This window comes from Antennarius striatus, chromosome 12, assembly GCF_040054535.1.
Source record: "Antennarius striatus isolate MH-2024 chromosome 12, ASM4005453v1, whole genome shotgun sequence".
NCBI lineage: Eukaryota > Metazoa > Chordata > Actinopteri > Lophiiformes > Antennariidae > Antennarius > Antennarius striatus.
In genome coordinates, this window is record NC_090787.1 from 7074733 (window position 1) to 7093416 (window position 18684).

General features: G+C 39.7%; 1 protein-coding gene across 6 annotated transcripts in view; it reads left to right on the top strand.

Moving 5' to 3' along the window:
- The window catches only part of ptpn4a (protein tyrosine phosphatase non-receptor type 4a), a 54133-nt gene that overhangs the window by 16039 nt on the left and 19410 nt on the right, over positions 1-18684 (top strand). For 5 of the 6 annotated variants that reach the window (XM_068328999.1, XM_068328996.1, XM_068328998.1 and 2 more), the window contains 8 exons: positions 6941-7095; positions 12045-12152; positions 12381-12423; positions 13180-13258; positions 14297-14341; positions 14693-14745; positions 17506-17626; positions 18297-18384. In XM_068328999.1, the coding sequence (XP_068185100.1) occupies positions 6958-7095; positions 12045-12152; positions 12381-12423; positions 13180-13258; positions 14297-14341; positions 14693-14745; positions 17506-17626; positions 18297-18384 (675 nt within the window). In that variant the 5' untranslated portion in view covers positions 6941-6957. Of the gene's footprint in view, positions 1-734; positions 769-6940; positions 7096-12044; positions 12153-12380; positions 12424-13179; positions 13259-14296; positions 14342-14692; positions 14746-17505; positions 17627-18296; positions 18385-18684 lie in introns of those variants that run through there. The other variant, XM_068328995.1, reaches the window with a different exon arrangement.

Sequence of the window (18684 nt, forward strand, 5' to 3'; positions counted from 1 at the left end):
TTTTAATGAATGGCTCTGTGTTTGTTGGTGAGAGTAAATGACTGCTCCCTGCCACTGATAAGTAATTTGCATAATGAAGTCAGGAGAAGAGAAGCGATGTGGGGGGGGGGGGGGGGGTTGTGGTCAAAATAAGATACCGGTTTTATAAATTAAGATAAATTGGCGCATGCTAGTAGGAGGTTGTTCTGTACCGGTCATACATTTTTCCTTGTCAAACACGTGTGATTAATTAAATAATTCATTGCCGTGCTGTGCGGTCAGGGCCTTTGTTGATGTTATTAATTCAACCTGTGCTTTTTCTACTCTGACAGTTATTAATAGACTTGTAGTGCTCTGATGATAAAGGTGACTCATAATCGAATTCATGCTTTTGTAAGTACCAATGTGTAACTAAATGTCTTGTCATGTTTTTCATAGAATACATTCATGAAAACTTTAAATAATAGTGGCATAGATTTTTATCCATGCTACACATCACAATATCCTGGGGTCTCACTGACCTTTGACCCCTGTAGCTTATTTTACTGTCAGTAAATTCTTATAAAGCAGAGTGATCCAACTTCAGGTATGTAAATGTTAAGTAATCAACAAGTTGCAACCCTCACAAGCAAACTAAACCCATCTCCTCGCCTCTCCTGTCCTTTGACTTCTCTCCTCTGCTCTTCTTTGACTCCTCTCTTCGGTCCTCTCAGTGTAGCAATCAGATTTCAAGCTGCACTGTATGGCTTTACCAACAGACCAGGACACATATGGCTGCGCCAAAAGGAGGTCAGAGGCCATTCGCTGCACACATTCCTTAAGCTGCTACTTCCCCCCACCTCCCCAAACACAGAAACATTTAAAATGCTTTGTTCAAATCTGTCCATTACACACACACACACACACACACACACACACACACACACACACACACACACACACACACACACACACACACACACACACACACACACACACACACACACACACACACACACACACACACACACACACACACACACACACACACACACACACACTCTATCCACTGCTTGTGCTGCCCTACATAAAATAAGTCGAATTGAAGGGATCATGGGGATGGTTGCATGTCTGAGGGGAGGAGGATGGTTGGCGACGGAAGTATGTAGACAATCAAAAACACTATGAGTGAAGTGGTAAAATTGGGTGAAGGTCATCAAGCATGGTTGTTGAGAGACAGGTAGTAGTGGATGGATGTTTTTACCCCGTGGAGGCTGTATTCCTTTCTTTCAGAGGAATAGCAGATTTTGGTCTTACTGAGTTAATACCAAGCACACCTCTTCGTTTTGGAAAAGAACAACTGATAATCTGTATCAGTGTGACACAAACCTCCAGTCTGTATGGTATACATATTAGTTCTATGATCTTGCAGGAAGGAAAAAAGATTTTTGAAGACTTTAAGGTTTGTTTGTTTTTTATGGATTTTCATTTCATCTATTATGAAAACTCACAGCAGTCACAAACTGTTTGCAAATGCACACACACACTGGCATACATCTGTAATTGACCACCTGTTTGTCAGTGCCCTAGTTTATGCATTCTGAAACACTGAGCAATGTATGAGTCCTTTGGGATTCCTAACTGCTAGCCTCTTATTCCAATTGTTCCTAAGCAACACAGAACGGCAGAAAAAGAGATCTGGCGTATAAATAGCTATACACAGGGCAAATGAAGTTCAACAGTCACCCTATCTTCACGCTGGGAAAGGATATTGCACGTCATGTCACTTGTTTCCTTTTGAAGATTTGTGTTGATTTGATACAATAAGAAAGAGAGCGAGAATCATATTTCAGGAATGCTCATATGTTGAGCTCCTTTGGGTATTTGCTGTGTGCAGATTTATTTGAGCTGCATTTTGATGCTAATGAACATGTATGTTCGTCTTTGTACGTATGTGCATGATATTTTTTTCCAGCGGGGGATGTGTCGTTTATGTGTTTATATGAAGGCTGTTTATTCCTGTGTATAGACAGGAAGGCTCCAGGACCGTCTGTGTTTGCAATAAGCCGAGAGAGCCAGTGGAACCCACCACTGAGGCAAACCTTAGGGTCAAGAAGCACAGGCACACACACACACACACACACACACACACACACACACACACACACACACACACACACACACACACACACACACACACACACACACACACACACACACACACACACACACACACACACACACACACACACACACACACACACACACACACACACACACGCACATGCTTGTTTGTAAGCTCTGCTGACTGCAGGAAGCAATAATGGCGTGCTTCCTGAGATCCGGAGGCTTCTCCCAGGGGAGCGTGGCTGGCCTGTCCTGCTCAGCAGCGCAAAACTGAAAACACGACTGAGCAGAAAACGATAGAATATTGAGAAAACAATCGGAGGACAGCAATTGTTAGAGCAGAGCTGAAAATAGTGTGATAAAAACAAAATGCAAAGGACAGGTCAGAGAATGTTGTGTTCAGCTGAATATTAAGTCAAAACTTGAGTGAGCAACTTTTAAAAAATGTTATGATTCTACATAGAAATAAAATACTTCCGTCCTTAGTCTTTATGTTGTGTTTGGCTAGATGACAGAAACCTACAAGGACAGGAAGAGATCACGGGAGTGTGAACCGTGTTTCAGAATTCATCCTCTGTGCACCCGATCGCTGTTCCATAGTGTGAGCCGGTGATAGAGTCCCTCTGTTCCTCCTCCTCCTTTTCTCCCTTCCTTTCTTCTGCATGGCTTCATTTCTGCATTCCTGTCTGCTCGTCTCTTCTGTCAATTCTCTCCGTCTCTTGAGCCGACGGCAGTGCAGCTTGGAGCGGTTTTCGTGCACCAGTATGCATGATAGTATGCACGGTTGTATGCATTTGTAGCTGGGTCTCCCTGTCCTTGTGCAAAGCTGTCTGGTTACATGATTCTGCATTGGCTGTCAGGATGTGTTGAACTCACTGGGTTTAGAAGCATCCTGGCTGTTTGCACTTGCTGGCTGTCAACTTCTGGATCCTACACTTCCTGTAGTGTAGTTCAGTTACATCTCTGTCAGACCCACCACTCCACTTCTGCTCTCAGTTGAGGACACAGTTCAAGGTTTCTTCTAGATTTTCAGTGTAAAACAATAATGCGTTCATAATAATTCTTTAGATCCCTTAGAGGCTCGTCAACAATCGTAGGTCAGACTGTATGTCACATAGAAAATACACCAAAAGCTTTCTTTTTTTTCTCCGCTTCATACAGTAAACGAGGTTCTCATTTTTCATGACTGTTGACGTGACTGCAAGAAACGTCTGTTGATGGCTGTTTAGCACATAATTTAAACAAATATGTTAACGTTGTTAAGAAGGTTGTACGGAAAGTTCCCAGGAATAAAAAACAAAACAAAAAAAAACTTTCTCTTTCTTCCAAATACCTCTACACCTTTTCTGTCCCCACTTGTTCGTGCCAGACTCAGAATCACATACCTGAAAAATAAGCTGAGTGATGGTGGTGGACTGAACCATCTTTGGTAAGAGGGGTGCTTATTTTGTTTACATGGTAGACTTAAAACCTAAGAAGTACCCAAAATCATGAACCAATAAGTAAATATTGTGTCTCTGTACTGGAATAACACACTGCTTGTGTCTGGTTAACTTCCTGTAGTCTTATTCCTTATCTCAATAAAAACAATAATACAAAGAAACTTCAGTAGCCTTGGTGATGTCATCAGGTGTGTTTTCCCACACGTCTTGCATGACAGGACTGTTTTTATGCAAAAACGAATAAGAGTAAAGACCTTTTAGCCATAGCTGAAGTTGGAATAACTATGGCATGGGTGAAGGCTACAGTAATACGATGTAACTATGGTGTCATTAATACACAAGTACAGTCAGCATGTTGACTGTATGTTACGGATTCCAAACGAACCAGGCGCGAAGTGTCACAAAATCAAAGGCTTTAATAAGTCCATTTCAAACCAGAATAACACCGGGATTGCAGGACCAGAGGGATATCCAAAACTTGTAGTAAAAATCCAGGCAGGGGTCAAAACCAGTATCAGGACGGTACACAGGAGGCATGGGGAAACCTTAATCCGACAGACAGGCCAAAGGTCATACACAGGGCAAGACAAAAATCGTGGTCAATCAGGCAAGGGTCATAATCTGGGAAATACTAAACACAGATTGGCTGAACACTAAACGAATCAATCAGGAAAAACAAGACGGGGTGCAACAAATCCAGAAGACCGCAGTGACAGAAGACCAGAAATATATTTGGAATGCAAACCAATAAATTAAAGACAAAAGAGAGACAGACACAGATCATCACATTGTACTTGTGTAATTATTCTTCTTATCTTCTTCTTATTCTTCATACTTATGTGCTATATTTTTTTACCACACTGGATGGATGGAGAGAGCCAGTCACGCGCTAAAACAAGACAGAGGTGTTTTGTCGACAAATTATGTGAACGACACACAAGATTTCTGTCAGTAGCAATTAGCAGCTCAGCCAATCATGGAGGAAGAAAACATGTTTTTATAGTTTTTTTCTTTATGTAGAATTGTACCTGTATTTTCTTTGCGTCTTATTTACATTCAGTAATTATATAATATGTCAAAGCCACCTAGTGAGGATGTAATCATTTCAAGGTTTGAGTTTGAATGTCCGCGCATGAGAAGTAATATCCGGAATATAAGTAACACTTTTATTCATGCTTTGGCTGGTCCTACGACTTATACTCAGGTGTGAATTAGATATTAACTTATATACTGTACAGTATACACAGATGAATGAATCCACTCCTTGTGGGTTTGTTTGAAGGTGTCATTGTGTTTACAATAAATTATAGCCCAGTGGAACTTATATATTTTTTCTTCTTTGTTATGCACTTTTTGACTGGTGTGACCTTTACTGCCGAGCAACGTATATTCTGGAAATTATGGTAGTTGTTTCTGCTTTTAGCTATGTCTCCATGTATAGATATGAATATGTGTACATGCAATCTGCCGGAGGTTTGTGATGATTAGTAGTGACAAGCAGCTCAGACACACACAGAAGGCTCTCCATGTACACGCCATGCATACACACAAATACACTCACACACAGCCATCGGTACAAATGCAAGTGTTCTCGATGACGGGGCCGTGACCCATGTGGGTATATTATGTCACCTGTCAACATATATCATCAAAGAATTTTAAGAAATGCATCAGGCAGAAAGGAGGCGTGCAGATCCCACTGCAATGGCATATGTTTCCCAGCATAAAAATGAAAAATAAATAAAAACATGTCACAAAAAAGGACAGAGTTGACATGTGAAACACTCAGTGCTCATATCAACAAATGGAGCAGTTCAAGCACATTTATGTGTCACTAATTATTTTGGTATATGCCCTATTTGAGCCCTTTTTGAAGTTAATCCTGGTCACAACAAAAATAATCTCACAGCGGATTTACCATTATTCAGAAATGAGATAGTGACTTCATTGTTTGCCTTGTGTGAATGGATGTAGTGATCAACTGGGCAGCTAGAGAGATGGGAAGGGTTTTCTGTTTCACATAGACTGAAGATGAACTCCTCGTTCCTCCTCCTGACTGTCACCAGGGTTTCTTATATTGTACTGTACACACAACAGCCTGCCATGACCCCCCAAGGCAATTTTTTTTCTAAATTTTACTTATGACCATGAACTCATCTATGAACATGGTACCAACTGGACCGCGGTTATTTCATGTCATCTTTCAAACTTATAATTGGTTCAAGCATGTCTCGATTTAACAAGTTTAATGTTGAGACCCGGAACTGGGAGAAAAAATAGACTTGACCTGTTGAAAGCTAAAGCTGTCTACCATTGAAGTTTACATCTCATTCAGCCTGTGTCAAAACATGCACTGCACAAAGCTACGGTGGGCTGTATGATTGAGAAAAAAAAAAAAGCAAGATATGATAAAGCATATTTTTCGAAAAATATTGAGCTATTTATTTAAGGAATTCTTTCACTGCCTTTCTAGAGAGAAAGCACTCAATCTCTATTTCTGTCACTTTCTAAAGTTGTCCAGTTTTTAATATTTTATTCTTTTTGAGGAGCGAATTGGAAGCCGTTATGTTTTCGGATGCTTTATCATTTATCAATCGCTCTTTGTTCATTCACAAGCTGCACTGTAAAGATATACTGCAAACTACAAGTAGCCTTTTTAATCTATCTAAACTTGGATCCTAGCCACATGCAAGCTGTTTTGGCATCAACCGAGACAAAGAAATCAGTCAGACGTGGCTTTGGTGCTAACGAGCTTCAGATTGAATATCATTTATTCACAGTGATAAGCAGGCAGGCTGCCTCAGCCACTGTTTGCTCGGCCATCATTTAACAATCAGTCGCAGGAGCACTTCAGCTCAGGCATGTTGATAAAGATTGATAAAAACCAGAAATAGATGTATGGATGACAGCCACACAAATGAAGTGGTCGTTGGAATGCTGAAAACTAAAATAGCAGAAAAATAAGTGAATGATTTTCTGTCAACCCTGCTGGGGAAAGGAATAGATATTCTTAATGTTGTATTAACTGCTGCTGAAAAATCAGATATGAGCGAAGCTCTTAATCTCATTTTAAATAATTATTTGATATTCTATATCTTTTTAGTGTTGAATGTAAGTGTGTCATGCAGACCTGTGCTATAGTTTATTCATCCTCTGGTTAGAAACATGTGCTCTGTCTTCTCTTTGTCATTCCTCTATCATTAAGCACAGCTTTGCTGCTTCACCCTACTTGCATAGGCTTGCCTCGCCTTGCCTTCACCAAGTACTTCACGTCACAATGCACATTGGCTTGTTTTCTTTTGTCTATGTATGATGAAAGCACTGATATAATGATGCTTCATTTATTTTTCTGTCCCACTCCATTGTTCCTCTCAATAATGTGTTTTTTCTCTTGTGTGTTTTCCTGGTTGCAGACCCTGGTAGGAGCGTGATGAGCGCGCGCTTCCGCTTGCCTGCTGGCAGATCCTACAATGTCAGGGCGACGGAGCTGGAACGAGACAGGCAGCACACACAGGTTGTGTGCAACGTACTGCTGCTGGACAACACTGTCCAGGCATTCAAAGTCAGCGTAAGTGCCACCCTGTCCAATCTGTGACCGAACCTGAAACCGCAAAACAGTAGTGGTAGAAGACAAGATCAATACTTGAATATCAGGATGAATAAATCAGCTGGGCAAAATAACATAAATAACATTTCAATGTATAAATTCCAGTTGTTCAGAGGAATTTGAAAGTTTAATCAGTTGGTGATTCAGAGGCCAAGAAGTCCTGAAGAAAAGACTGCAATTTGGGATAAAGTCCCATTAGCTCCATTACCCACAGTTGTAGACTAACAATACTTTGCTGATCCACGTGGAGCAATGTGATTTATGTTTGTATTAACAAGAGACATATAGAGGCTGATGACATTTAATTAAGTATAACTTTTATGGAACTTGTGTGAGTACTTTCTTTGGCTCTCCTCCTCCTTCCCATCCATTTTTTTGCCACCCACGGCTGTCACTCTTTAACCCCCCTGTTACACTTTGTTACAGCTGCCCTCTGGCTGTGGCTCGCTAACCTGGAGCCGTGAGGTGATTTGGAGATAATGATGATGATGATATTGCTTTTTGAAGTTATGGGTTTGATGGGAGAGGCTTGGTGGATGTGAGGCAGAAGGGTTTGCATTTAATTTATGGCGTAATATCTCATGATCCGAAGGGGGCATATGAGCTTGCCATTGTGTGTCTGACCGTACTTTTACTTTGATTCTGTAAGACACGAAGTGACAATCAAATGAATAAGAATTTCAGTAACCATCAGAACAGGAAAACAAATTAAAATCTCACAACCCTCCTCCCACTACTCGTCCATTACTGTAAAGTTGAAAATTTTGTGCATTCTGGTGAACACAAAGGTGAGTCTTTTTTTACGCACTCGGCCCTGAGTCGGTTAGATGGAGTCAGTCTTGGTCTTGCTCCACAAGCATTCAGTCACATGCAGTCACGGCAATGATGTGTGAAGAAAAAAAAATATGTGTGACAAAATGGCTTGTGACCAACATCGCCAGTTGTCTGTCACATTTAATGCTAGCACATTGATGTTTTTTCCTCTCTCTCTCTCTTTATGTCTGCCTTTATGTTTCTCGCTGCCACCATGAATTATGACAGGAAATTCCCCTTTCTGAGTCATAAAATACAATTAGTTTAATAACATCTCCCACAAATCACATCCTGTTGCTGTCTTTGAGGGCAGCCTGTAAATTGTGTTGTACACAAGTACATGTCTATGCATGATACGTGGTAGGAGATGTAGAGAAATGTACGTTACGGGGGCAGATAAGTATTTAAATATTTGAGATATGTAACTTCAAGAATCTTCAGCTTTGATAAAGTAGGTTTAAATACAACCATAAAGCCAACAAACTTCAAGCAGCATTCCATCTCATGAAAATTCTCTCCTTTCTCTATTGACATTTCTTTCTCTCCCTTCTTCCTGCAATAAACACCCTCATATTCCTCTTCCCCACATCCCCCTGAATAAATGACTCGGTCTCTGTCAATCCCTCCGTCAGTGTCATTGATCAAACCCCTACAGCAGCATTAACTTCCTGGAAAGACAAGCTATCCTCAGAGCAACAATACTTCTATTGATCCTCTCCCTGGCCGATTGGCCTTGACTCTAGCGGAGCGAAAATCCAGAAGCAGCCCCTTATTGTCATGGGAACCCTGTCGCTCGCAGCACGGACTGGGGGGTGTGGGGGTGGAAAGGGATACGAGGACTTGCATTAATGATCTTATAGATGGAAGCCTTTAACCGAAACACCACCAGCATAGACCGGAATACTGGCGTAGCTAGAAAGCTTGATAGATGACAAGAAATTAAAACCTCAGCCTGCTTCAGACCCGCGTCTCTGTGGAGACAAAAGCAGGTTTATTCAGAATGAAGTTACAAACGGGTTAACCATGGTAACCACGACATACCAGATAAACGTTCAGCTTTGTCTGAGAGTTATTGATAATCAAGCAGCTCTTCATAAAGACCAAGTAAAGGCAAATAAATAATCATTCAGCAAGGTTTTATTTTAAGGAAGCAGGTTTCCATTCATTCAAAGGTTGATCATTAATGGATGACAGATTATGTTTAATTTAGCTAAAATACTCCACAACCAAAACAAAGACAAACAACTGTTGGCAAAGTATTCCTTAATAGTGATGGGGTTCATCAAAATTATATACTCAAGCTGTTCTGTATTTGTTAAAAATGCATTTTGTCTTAATTATACATTTGTTTGAAAGCTGTAGAAAGTGACTCAGCATATTTGCGTTTGTGTGGCGGGTTGGGTGTGACGATTTTACTTTTTTAAGTCTTTCTTTGTCCTGAAATGCGGAGATGAGTGTGGATGGAACGTAGTGAGAATGCAGTTTCTAATTTAGTTAATCTTTTAAATTAAATTCAGTCTTACATGGATACTTGATTGATCGTAAAAAAAAAACACCTTTGGATTTCTATTTAAACTGGGGCTGACACTGGTTTTTAACAGATGTGGTAATATTCACTGCATCTATAGTTGAAAAACATACAAATATAACACCAGTAACCCTGGAATGAAATGCTCAACTCTTGATTTGATGCCATCACCATTTGTGGATGCCGATATGAAGAAAAAAAAAAAGGTTGCTGTATTTTCCAAGTATTACTTGCATTTACTGACTTGATTATTTTTGAAAAAAACATAACATTGTCTGCTGGACATTAAAGATAGAGGATGAGGTGTGTAGCATTTTAAGGTTATTAAGCCTTCCCGCCTCACTGAAAAAATGAGGTGTCTTTACCACAAGCTCGATTTAAGTTCAGATTTAATAATATACCCCTGATTCCACTGATTCCACACTGAAAGCTACTTATCGCCTCATTAAATCTAAGTTTGTCCAGCAAGGCAGTTGTTTCCAGCACACCAGTTACACCTGAGGTTAGCTGTCTTCCCATTCAAAGCTTTTTCTTCTCACTTGTAGGAGTTTCTACTCAGCCTTTGAATGAGATTTGGACAGAAAGAGAGAAGCAGAAGTCGTAATATATAAACTTCAAGTAGCTTTCTTCCTGTCTGGACAAGCTGCCTCACACATTCCTGAATATCCATCATTCTTTATCTCACACACACACACACACACACACACACACACACACACACACACACACACACACACACACACACACACACACACACACACACACACACACACACACACACACACACACACACACACACACACACAGAGCATGCTCAGCCGTTTCCTATGAAAGGAGCAGGAAATAGTTAGGAAGTAAATGCAGGCGTTTTTTTTTTTTTTTTTTTCATAATCTCGCCATAAACAACACTCTTCCCCTTCATCCATCCGGTATGTGTTTGATGCTCAGAGTCATTTCCCCTGAACATCAGATAAACCCTCAGGGTGGAAACTTATCAGAGCAGCTCTCTCTCTTTCTCCCTCCTATGCTCTGATTATCGTCTTGTCTCTCTCTCCTCTCTTCTGTCACACTCACTAGTGCCTCTGGACTGATGATCAGCACAAAGAACGTTTGTCTCACGCAACCACATCGTGAATCATTCCTTTTCTCTTTGTCCTCACTCTTTCTTTTTCTGCCTCTCTCTTAGTTTCTATGACTTTCTGTCTTACTCTTACTCTTTTAATTGCGCCCACCCCCTGCTTTAGTATGTGTTATCTTTATGACTTCATGACTGATTATATAAACATATACTGTGTGTGTCCATTGCGCAGACACACACACACACACACACACACACACACACACACACACACACACACACACATACACACACACACACACACACACACACACACACTGCTGGTGATCCAAGAGAACAGCCATGTCAACACTTGAACCCTCAGCTGCCATTGCGGCCGTTCCCCCACACATGTTGCCCAGTGAAAGTGTGTCGCCGGGGTGAAGGGGAGAGGTGGACAAGTGTGCGACTGTGCGTTCACTTGTGGAGTTGTTATGGCACTTCTCTCCAAATCATGGCAGGATCAGGTGTGTGTTTCTGCTCCATTCTATCACGCGCCACACTCTCCTGAAACACTGTGATATTAATCATGTGTTTGATAAGTTATTACCTTTTATTGGTTACACAGCAAGAATGTGACTGGATTCCATTATTTTGAAAATCAAATTGAGATTTTTTATTGTAATTGTAGCCCTTTCGCAGTCGTGGAACTAAAAAAAGATTTAACCATCAAGAATTGTGAAATCTATTGAATATTTGTACGTTATAGAATGCAGACATTACTTCTGCTACCTTTTTGTTGATAGTAAAGGATGATTATTATTACGTAAACACTCCTGAGCCTGAAGCAGCTCAGAGCACTTCTGTCCAAACCTGTCTGAAAGCAGAACCTTTGAATTAGAATTCTCTGAACATGTTAAAGCACATTTAATCATCTTCTTAAATCTATGGATCTTTCTCTTAAAGTTCATCTTCCTTCATCTCTGTTTTTCCAACTTGACCACAGAGACGGTCGGCTTGGTGTTGTCACTCCTGTCTTCGTGCTATTAACCACAATACTCTTGGTTTTTACAGTCCAGTGTTCTCCATTGTCAAACGTCTGACTCCCCTTCACTTCTTATATATTTGAAGGACTTGCTTACATTCTTGTGAAGGTTTACTGAGAGCTGATTTGTAATTACATCCATTTGTTAATATCTCTAAACACTTCTTTTTATATTTCTTTATTTCTTTTGGTGCCTTTGAGGTTTGTTTTGAGAAATGGTGACTAAATTCAACAGATATGTCCACACAAAATGTAAAATGTCTTTACAAGGATTAATACAGTTTGTGTGTGGACCATAAAGATTGTCAGATGATGTTACACGGTCATTCTGATGCCTTGTAGCGTCTCCTTGTGACCGTCCTCTTGATGAGCCATAGAGCAGTAAAACAGCGAGGATGTGATTAAAAGTTCTTTGATGCTGGCAATGTTCTTCATGGAGTAACTTTGTTTGTTTCCTCTTTCTGTAGAAGTCGGATCATGGCCAGGTGCTGCTGGATGCTGTCTTTAAGCACCTCGAGCTGACGGAGAGAGACTACTTTGGCCTCCACTTGGCCGATGACTCTCTAGATATGCCAGTCAGTATCAGTTTTTGGCCTGCTTGAATGAATGAGACAAGTTGTGTAGATAACTTTCTGAAGATTACATTAAATCTGTGTAATCGTGTTGTGTGTATGGTATATCGATGAGTGTGTGTAAGGTTGTTTCTAGAAGGTGTGGCCGGTGGTGAATAATTCAGTTTGTGTGTATTCATCTGCTGGAAGAGTTATTGTGTCTCTAAGTGTTTCTCCATCAATATTTTACAGCGCTGGCTCGATCCCAACAAGCCCATCAGGAAACAGTTAAAAAGTAGGTGAAATCCACAAAGCACACACCTTTACAAAACCGGTCCAGGTCTTTTTCAGCAATCCACTGAAAGTCACAAAGCCAAGACAGTTCACTCAAATCCAGCTTAATCCACTGGATTTCATCATCCAGCAGCTTTTTTGAAGCAGATGTCAGTTCAGCGTTGGTCATGGTTAAAAGTCCACACTCCACCTCAAGCAAAACTCTCCAGTCAACACAAATGTGCTTAAATATGCCAAACCTGCCTTAAGCAATGATTAAACTTCATTTTAACTCTTCTATTTTTTTGATATGGATATGTTGAACAATTCAGAAGTAGCCTTAAGTGAGGAAACCGGTGAAGTGAACTTTGCTTCAACCCTGTTTTGTGCTGAGTGATAGATTAATACCCGCAGGATTCAGTATTTTACACATTCAATGGAGTTGGACTGGTAAGCATGTAAATGTAAGCTCGCTTATTTAGCTCTTGGAGCCATTTCTTTTGATTGTTTATTTCACTAGAAAACAGAAATAGGTGATCAACAACATACATAATGTCAGTATGGCTTTGACCTGGATTTTTACCTTCTCATGTCATACACACACACACACACACACACACACACACACACACACACACGAACACACACACACACACACACACACACACACACACACACACACACACACACACACACACACACACACACACACACACACACACACATTTATATTTAGCTCCATTTAAATGGAATTTTTCCAATAACTGTCTTTTTCCAGGAGGGTCTCCCCATAACCTCAGTTTCAGAGTGAAATTTTTTGTGACTGACCCCAGTAAACTTCAGGAAGAATACACGCGGTAAGATTTACTGATTATCATGCATGTAAAACTTAATATTTTCAATATTGATTCCATTGAATTAATGGTATCAATATTTTCTGATTATAGATCTGGATATAGATCCTTCTACATATGGTTATGTTTGAAACTGGTTATTTCATATTTCAACTTTTTAGCCCAGACAGATAAAAAAGGGATGTATAATACAGTACCTTAGAGCTGTATGTGTAGATTGCATTTGCAAAAAAAACAACTACGTAATTACATACACATAGACATCGGTTTCATTGAAAGATTCCCAGCTGGACAGTTTCATTGTCTTGTGAATGCAGGCTCATTAAATAAAATGAAAAACTAGTGTGCTTTGCATCCAAGCAATAATATGGACTCCCACAGTCCTGTGAACATACGTTATGCAACACAACGTTCTGCATTAACAGCATGCAGAGGAGGCGTCACAGCGCCGTATCGCCTTCTCTGCCTGGTGTTTATGCCAGTCTCTTCGCCTCGGCCTCGTTCTCTGAGCCTTATCAAAAGTTTGTTTGCATCTTGTGACAATGGAAAATAATCCTTAGATTTTATGCAGTGTTGTGGTGTGCTGTAGATGCATATCAGAACCAAAACACACCCCTGATCGGTTTGTCAGACTGTGCTTAGAACACAGGTGGAGTTGGCTGCAGTGACTGGAGTTTAAGGCAGAATTTGATAAGAAATGCTTACTTAAAGCATCGTTATGGTGGTAATTTTATGTTTTCTGAAATTTCAGTGTACAGTAACTCATCCTCCTATCATATATATGTATTGGTACATGTTGATTGTTGTCTTGTTTTTTTTTGTGCGGTTTTTCATTATTCATGTTTGTAATGAATGACAATCACATGAATATCCTCATGTGCGTCATGCATGAATTGATTTTTACTTATCGGGCCATCAGAAGTGTCATACTGTGACTGCAGGGCATCTCTTGAGTTCCTGTCCCTACATAAAATTATATCCATTGCAGACCAAAGTAATGTTTAATTGGTTATCCTAATGTAATGTGCTGTCCTCCCTCAGGTACCAATACTTTCTTCAAATAAAGCAGGACATAGTAACTGGAAGGTGAGTCTTTTTTCTCCCCCTTGAAAAACATGAATGAGCAGTTCGGCTTCAGAAATAGCTTCTGTATTGTTACTATCATTACATTAGACTCTGCTGCATTCAGGGGTTAAACTGGAGTTTATGTTCTCACACATGAGCTCGGTGGGTAGAAGTACCAACACAGCTTTTATTGTTTGCAGCATTAAAGCGTCCTCACTCACTGTTTCTTAGAAAATAAAGAAAGAACCTAGATTGATGTGTTTACCTGTATTACTCTTATTACTGTTATAACTGTTATTACTGCATTTTGATGTAATCGGACTAATGTCAGACTAATATGTGTTTTTGTCTTTGTGTGTGTGTGGCTTCCAGATTGCCATGTCCACACAACACGGCCGCTCTGCTGGCATCCTATGCTGTTCAATGTAAGTAGAGCTCCCCGGATGCATCCACTACATAAAGATGAAAAGGCAATTCATTAGGTCTCTCTGTTAAATAGAATGGCTGTGGTTGCTCTCGAACATTTATAGCTGTTGCTCTGAAGCCATTATGATTCAATTAAACTGTGTCATGATATTAAATTAAAGATTAAAGATCTTTATTTGTCATTATACACATGGTACAGTACAAACAAATAACAAGGTCAGTTGGAGAGTTGTTCTTGAGCCGCTGCAACCTGGGTGCGCCGCCACTACGGGCCAACGTGACCTAATATTCCTTAGAATATTAGGTTTACTGATCAGCATTATCTGCAGTGAAATAAGCTTCAGTTTCATAGTGGTTTGTTTTTATCCTCAGGAACAGTAAGACATCCTAATTATTAAGTAAAATTAAATATGCTATAGCAATGATAAATATGCTATAGCAATGATAGCAATATATTGAGTTATATTTCTTCCCTGTATTTTGAATTAATGAAAAATACAAATTTTATTTGTAGTGTCCAAATGAATTTAGTAGATCAAAAAGAAAAAAAGTATTGCTGTCGTAAAAAAAGACTACTTTTGCCACAGGCAGGCACAGTATTCAAGCACCCTGTTTGTCCTTGCCTATAACGCTGTTCCAGCACTTCATAGCCAACATTTTTCTGAAACGAATCTCTTCAGACTAATCAGTGCCAGCGGCTGTTTAAGCGCATCTCCTGTTTTGATGTAACGTTTGTGTTAAACGCTGACCGGGCCCCTCGGCCATCAGAATAACGACTCCTAACACACTCGTCCGTCTGTCTCACTTGGTCTTTCTCTTGGTGATCATTGTTTTCACACAGCCTGTTTTGTTTCTTTCTTTTATCTCAATAAAGTCTTTCTCAGTCCTCGCTGCTTATACCCACCTCCTTTTGGTAGCGCTCACTTCCCCCTCCGCTCTTTTTTCTCCTTTTAGTCCCCTCTCTCTCTCTCTCTCTCTGCCCGTGATATATTTTTTGGGGGAATTTACGCTTCCACAGTATATAGGTCAGAGAAGAGATTTGGCCCAGCCTACCAACATCATGACACTAATGCTTCTCTCCACACAGACACTCTCTAGCTAGGTCCATATTGTCACTTCCCTCAGTGCCAGTCCAGATTATGAAGATAAATGTTTGCTTTGGGAAAAACGGCTTGAAGCAGCTGCTACGCTGCTAATTCAGTTAGCTTGCCCCCAATTGCCGGCACTGATGACTCTAAACCCCACACTGAAGCTCACATTTTCAAAACAACACAAATCCCAACCAAAAAACCTACACTGTTGTTCAAAATTGACCAAGTGTTTGAAAATATTTCTCAGAAAAAAGGCAATGTCTTGAAATAAAAAAAGATTCTTTTGTTAATCTGAAAGCAATGATGCAGATTGTAATGCAGCTTTTTCATGTCTATAAAAATGTCTCCCCTGAACGGTTGTTTTTCTTCATTTACACATTTATTACACGTTAATACAGTGTTTTTTTGTTGGATAAATGACCGTCATTAAAACATAAAAAGGAAAGGACTGCTTCATGTGAATAAATTACCCACAATACACTGAAACCCATCATCATAAATGGTGAATTGGAGAGTTCAATGTTTCGTTTGTGCTCTGTAGGTCAATAACATCATTATAAGGAAGGAGGTGTCAGCTAATCTTCGAGCTTCATCTGCCAGAGTATTGAGTATTGTTAAAGCAGTAACTGCAGCATATAATAAAACCAACACTAGCCTACAGGCCTTATATGTGAGCTATTGGCTCGACATATATTTCTCCCATGAGTTGCATGCACATCAATAAGGAGGTGAGCTTGAATTGATTTATTGGTCAATATGCTTAGGCTACTGGCTAATAACTTAGTCTTGGGACTGCTTGAGTGAATTAATGCCTTTCAGCGTCAAACGCTATCCAGTGAACTAAAGTGTTTGGGGATTCACTTAGAGATCTTTCTTTCTGAGGGCTCCGAACATATCCTGTGATTTGGGAAAAAATATTCTTTTTGCTTGATATCTTCAAACAATTCTTTCCTTTTCTGTAATGTCAAACTGTCTTTCTGTCATTACGTCCTATCTTACAGCCTCTGGCTGACTGTTGTATGAAATGCATTCATCAGATAAAGGGGAAGTCTCCTGCATGTCCTTATCATTTATTAAACATTATATGCGATTTATTTTCGAAATGTTATTTAATGTGTTTTCATTGATCGACTTGGGATTTTTTTCACAAAATAAGGAATAACCAGTCTTATAATAAAACAAAAAAAGTAGTTGTCCCACAATCAATCAGATAAGCAATAATTAAACATTCATTATCTGTCTTTTAAGCCCATATAGAGATTATGAATGCTAGAAGATGAGTGTCAGACGAGGATGAAGATTTGTTAATTTTTGTCACCGTTTTGATTGTTTCTGTGTAAACTGTGCAGACCACATTGTAGGTGTGACGTAGCAGCTCTGTAAAAAAAGGGTAGAAAATGAAAGTCATCCAAAAATCCAATGTGTAGCTAAATCTAACATCAACTATCAGTTTTTATTAAATTTCATGATTGTATGACAAGTCACTCTAGTACATTCCCTTATCACAATAATTCCTTGAAAGGAATAATTATGAAGCATACCTGTGAATCAGTGTACTCCTTGTCATCTGTAATTTTTACGTCTTTGTCTGTCTTTCCACCTGTCTACTCTTAAATTACAGTGTTGGTGCACTGACACATCAATCTTTCTCTCTTTCCCTCTGTGTAGCTGAGTTGGGAGACTACAGTGAAACGGAGCATACAGCAGGATACCTGTCGGAATATTGTTTCATCTCCAACCCCCCACAAGACTTTCACAAAGAGGTCTCCAAACATCACCAGCAGCACAGGTACAGTGGTAGCTTTCAAATATGTGATACGACTCTATCACTTAAACCTGCTAGTTGGTTGAAGTGAAGCTGGTTTCTGATGATGGCTAATTTTAAATTAAGGAACCACCTGTTTTTTACATTGATTACATTGATGTATTGAAAGCTTTAATTTTTTTTTTTGTATGAAAAACAAAAGACCTGCAAATCTCCACTTTTTAGAAGCATGAGACACATTGAACCATGAAAAATTTTGTCATAAATTGAGCTAATAAATCAAGTTGCTTTGATGGATTTTTAAAAAATCACAACGATGATGTCATGCATCTTGTAAGTTGTTTTTGCTATCTATTGAGAAACACAAAGGATGAGAATAACTGCTGCTACAATTATGATGTCAGTCCGCTAAATCATTGTAGAGCCAAACATGTTGTAACCAGTGTGGATGTTTTTATATACAGTATCGTTCTTATTGTTCATTGATCTAAGCTGAAAAAAAATGCATTAAATTATCAGTCACATAGTTTCCTGCTCTAATCCCTATCCTGGATCACATGTTCCTTCTGTTTTTGTTAATTTTCCATTCCCACTTCTTCTCCATATGTCACTCTCTTTGCACTCCCTCCACCATCAACACCATCATCATCACCACCATCATCATCACCATCATCATGATCTTTCTCTATCACAGTGGTCTATCTCCCGCCCAGTCAGAGTTTAATTATCTGAACACAGCACGCACGCTAGAGCTCTACGGGGTAGAGCTGCACTATGCAAGGGTAAGTAAGGTTTTATTTTCTGACGCTTGTCTGTTCGCCGTAGGCTTTGTAAAGAATGCTGTATTTATATATATATATCTGTGTTGCTGTTTATCTAGTGCTCCCTCAATTTTTTCCCAGTAAACACCATGTGGCGGCACCATCTTCATTAAACATTCAGACTAAATCTTCGTGCAATGTCATTGACAAAGGAAAATGCAGTCTAAAAAGTGACTTCTACACTAATTAAACCAGCTATGAGATGTTTCCCTGAGGGGAAGTGGGAAGCTCGTGAAGTAAATGATTACAGGTTTTGGGGCC